The sequence below is a fragment of the Apis dorsata genome, unplaced genomic scaffold, assembly GCF_000469605.1.
Source record: "Apis dorsata unplaced genomic scaffold, Apis dorsata 1.3 scaffold_341, whole genome shotgun sequence".
Classification (NCBI taxonomy): Eukaryota; Metazoa; Arthropoda; class Insecta; order Hymenoptera; family Apidae; genus Apis; species Apis dorsata.
This window is the reverse complement of record NW_006263608.1, coordinates 480956-483961: the sequence shown is the minus strand read 5'-3', so window position 1 is coordinate 483961 and position 3006 is coordinate 480956. Positions and strand designations below refer to the sequence as shown.

At 41.2% G+C, this 3006-nt stretch overlaps 1 protein-coding gene across 7 annotated transcripts in view; it reads left to right on the top strand.

The window, feature by feature from the left end:
- The window catches only part of LOC102676785 (nephrin-like), a 107027-nt gene that overhangs the window by 94133 nt on the left and 9888 nt on the right, over positions 1-3006 (top strand). For all 7 annotated transcript variants that reach the window (XR_004150838.1, XR_004150839.1, XM_031511672.1 and 4 more), the window contains one exon: positions 2804-2934. Coding sequence is in view for 5 of the 7 variants with exons in the window: in XM_031511672.1 (XP_031367532.1) it covers positions 2804-2934 (131 nt within the window). In the remaining 2 variants the exon portion in view is untranslated. The remainder of the gene's footprint in view (positions 1-2803; positions 2935-3006) is intronic.

Here is a 3006-nt window from a genome sequence, read left to right as displayed (position 1 = left end):
CTTTTCTCTCTCTCTCTCTCTCTCTCTCTCTCTCTCTCTCTCTCTCTGTCTCTTTTCTTTTCTTTTCTTTTCGTCTCCATCACGGTTATGATGATACCAGAGTGGTACTGGTTTCTGCGACCCACGATGTATTTTTCGCGACAAAGGGGAGACATTTCGCGGGGAGAAAGAAAGAGAAAAAAAGAAAAAAGGAAAAAAAATAGGGGAGGATAGAAAATCCGAAATTCTGCGCGTCCGTTTCACGTTCAGCGTGTTCGCAACAAGAAGAACAATTACGACAAGCGCGAAACCAAAGGAGGCAAAGGAGGAAAAAGAAGAAAATCTGAACTTTGGTACGTGTCAACAACAAGAACAATTATAATAACCGCGAAACTTTATCCATAGAAGATTCGTATCGCATCAAACCGATTCGAAACTTCTCTCTCTGTCTTCGCTTGTGGAATGACAAGTCTCTCTCTCTCTCTTTCTCTCGATGACACTTGGCCCGTTGTTTATGTTCGAGAAAGTTAAGGGAACGAAACTGTGTCAGCCGCGAATATTGCAAGTTGCCACATATATACCCATCATCGTAATCGAAACTTTGGATCCGTACACGTACACGCGGCAATTTCGTCTCGTTTCATTCCGTTGTTATCGATCCGTCTACAATCTATATAATTGCATTTCTTCGAAATAACTTTTACTCGTTGTTTATTTATTTTGTTTATTTATTTATTCGTTCGTTCGATCGAATTCGAATTGGAACGAATTCGGCGAGAAAAATCCTCTTTTTCCTCTTATCGATAGATACACCTTTCGCTTGGCGCCAGCCTCGAATCGAATCGAATCCGATAGAAGGGAAGCTCCGCGGGGGGCGTTAAGACGAGTGATGACTGCATTTCGTGTGCCAAGACGGTCATTTGCAATAAAGCATCGCGCCACTGCGGCGAATCTTCGATATTCAATCGATAAAATCGTACGTCGGTATCGAGACTCGTGGCGCGCTCTTGGCATCGAAACTATCAAACACATAGTTGCCACGTCGAAAAACGTGGTTGCCACGCGCAGCGATCGTTCCATACATATATTATCGTCCCTTTTCATAATAGCAACGGATATAAAAATTCGAAACGTCAAGTTTTTTGAAACAATTTGGACCGACATCAAGTCGCAAACATTCGAAAACATTCCAGAGTCGTTGGAAGGAAGACACGATTCGCCTCGTTTGTTCTCTAATTGCGCGTGTTATTAAGGGGGATCCTCGTAGAACTCATTTTTTGCTGCCCTCTGTTTAAACGAACTCCGTTTAAACGAGGGGTTGTTTACTTGTTCGCACTGGATCCAAGAAACGTTGGCGAAAACACACGTGAAAAATTAAAATTAAATTACGTGTATAATATAATCGAACGCGTATTCTAAACTTCCGTTATCCATCCTTCTTTAAAATTAAAGTTGATCGTTTCGACCGATTAATTACAATTTTATATAATTTTACGTATTATATTTCAACGCGTTGAACGTAACACGCATTCTAAACTTCCATTATCCGTCTTCCTTTAAAGTTTTGATCGTTTCGACCGATTGATTACAATTTTATAATTTTACAATCTCTTTGCCACCTTATTTTACCCGTAATATTTCAACGCCTTGAACGTAACACGCAACGAAATTGCAACGATGAATGGCCCAAAGATAAGCGGAATATCTCAAGTGGCTAAGCAAAGGAATCGTGGAACAAAGCGGTGTTGACGATGTTAACGCATTTCGCGCCATATAGGGAGGCGCGACAGCTCGTTAAACGTAACCGTAAGATAAATGGATGCATTCGTTAAATAATAGGCATACGAGGGATTCCCTCGTAGAAATGTGAAGACACGGAACAAGAGATTTCGTATATAGGCGAGATTAGCGCGTGGTTGCGCACATCACGTCGTTCGTACGCGAATTATATGCGACTGCACGTGCTACTGAACCCGTGACACTGAAAAGCGCGATATTGTGTCTTGATGCATGCGCGCGTTTATATCGCGAAAGCCAATTCGCGCGACGCGTCGAGAGGCTTCCCCCTCCCATCTCACGGTTACACGCTTCCCCCTCCTCCTTCTCCACCATTCGCGATATTTCACCATCAAATAAAACGCGATAAAGATAGGACGCGCCCTTTTGAACGAATGGAAGATTGAAACTTGAAAATTATTTTCAAGGGAGATAAAATCTCCGATCTGAAATCCGAATTAACAATTAATTAACCAATCTCGATCGCGTCCGTTTTTTCTTAATTTTTAAAATCTGGCGAATAATCGCATCGCATCGTTGTAAAATCTTTCTCCCTGATTAATTTCCTGTAATTTCCTCGCACGAGGAGCGAGAAACAATATATTGGAGAGTTTTTCCTTTTTATACAATTTCGCGATTCGTCGATCGCCAATGCGCGAAATCACGTGTCGCTCGAGGGGGATTCGATATTAACGATTTTCGGGGAGATAAAGTATTTCCTCATTAATTCGAATGTAACGTTATTAACTACACGGTAGTTTCGCGTTTCGATTCCGCTTCGACGCGATGTTCACTTGGACGAGTTTCCAGCGAAAATGCAAATTTCATTAAACGAGGCTCGCTAATGCCCGAATATTATTATTGTATATATATATATACATCTCGTGACCTCGTGATGAGCATTCGATTCACAATAATAAATAATAGAAGGGACGAAGGCGGAAGAGAAAATTGGTGGGTAAAATTTCACGGGTCAAAATTTCGATCCATTCACGTCTAATTAATTTCCTCCGTACTAACGTTTTGTTATTTTTTTACTTTTTTTTAGTTGTTCCTGTCGTCACTCTGAAAATGGGCACATCGTTGAATCCAAAGAACATCAAGGAAGGGGACGACGTTTACTTCGAGTGCAACGTTAGGGCGAATCCTAGGGCTTACAGATTGACATGGTTTCACGAGGTATTTTTTTCCCCTCCTACTTTTACGCGAGTTTTTCTCTCATTCAGGAAAAAGGATAAAAATTACGAAAAT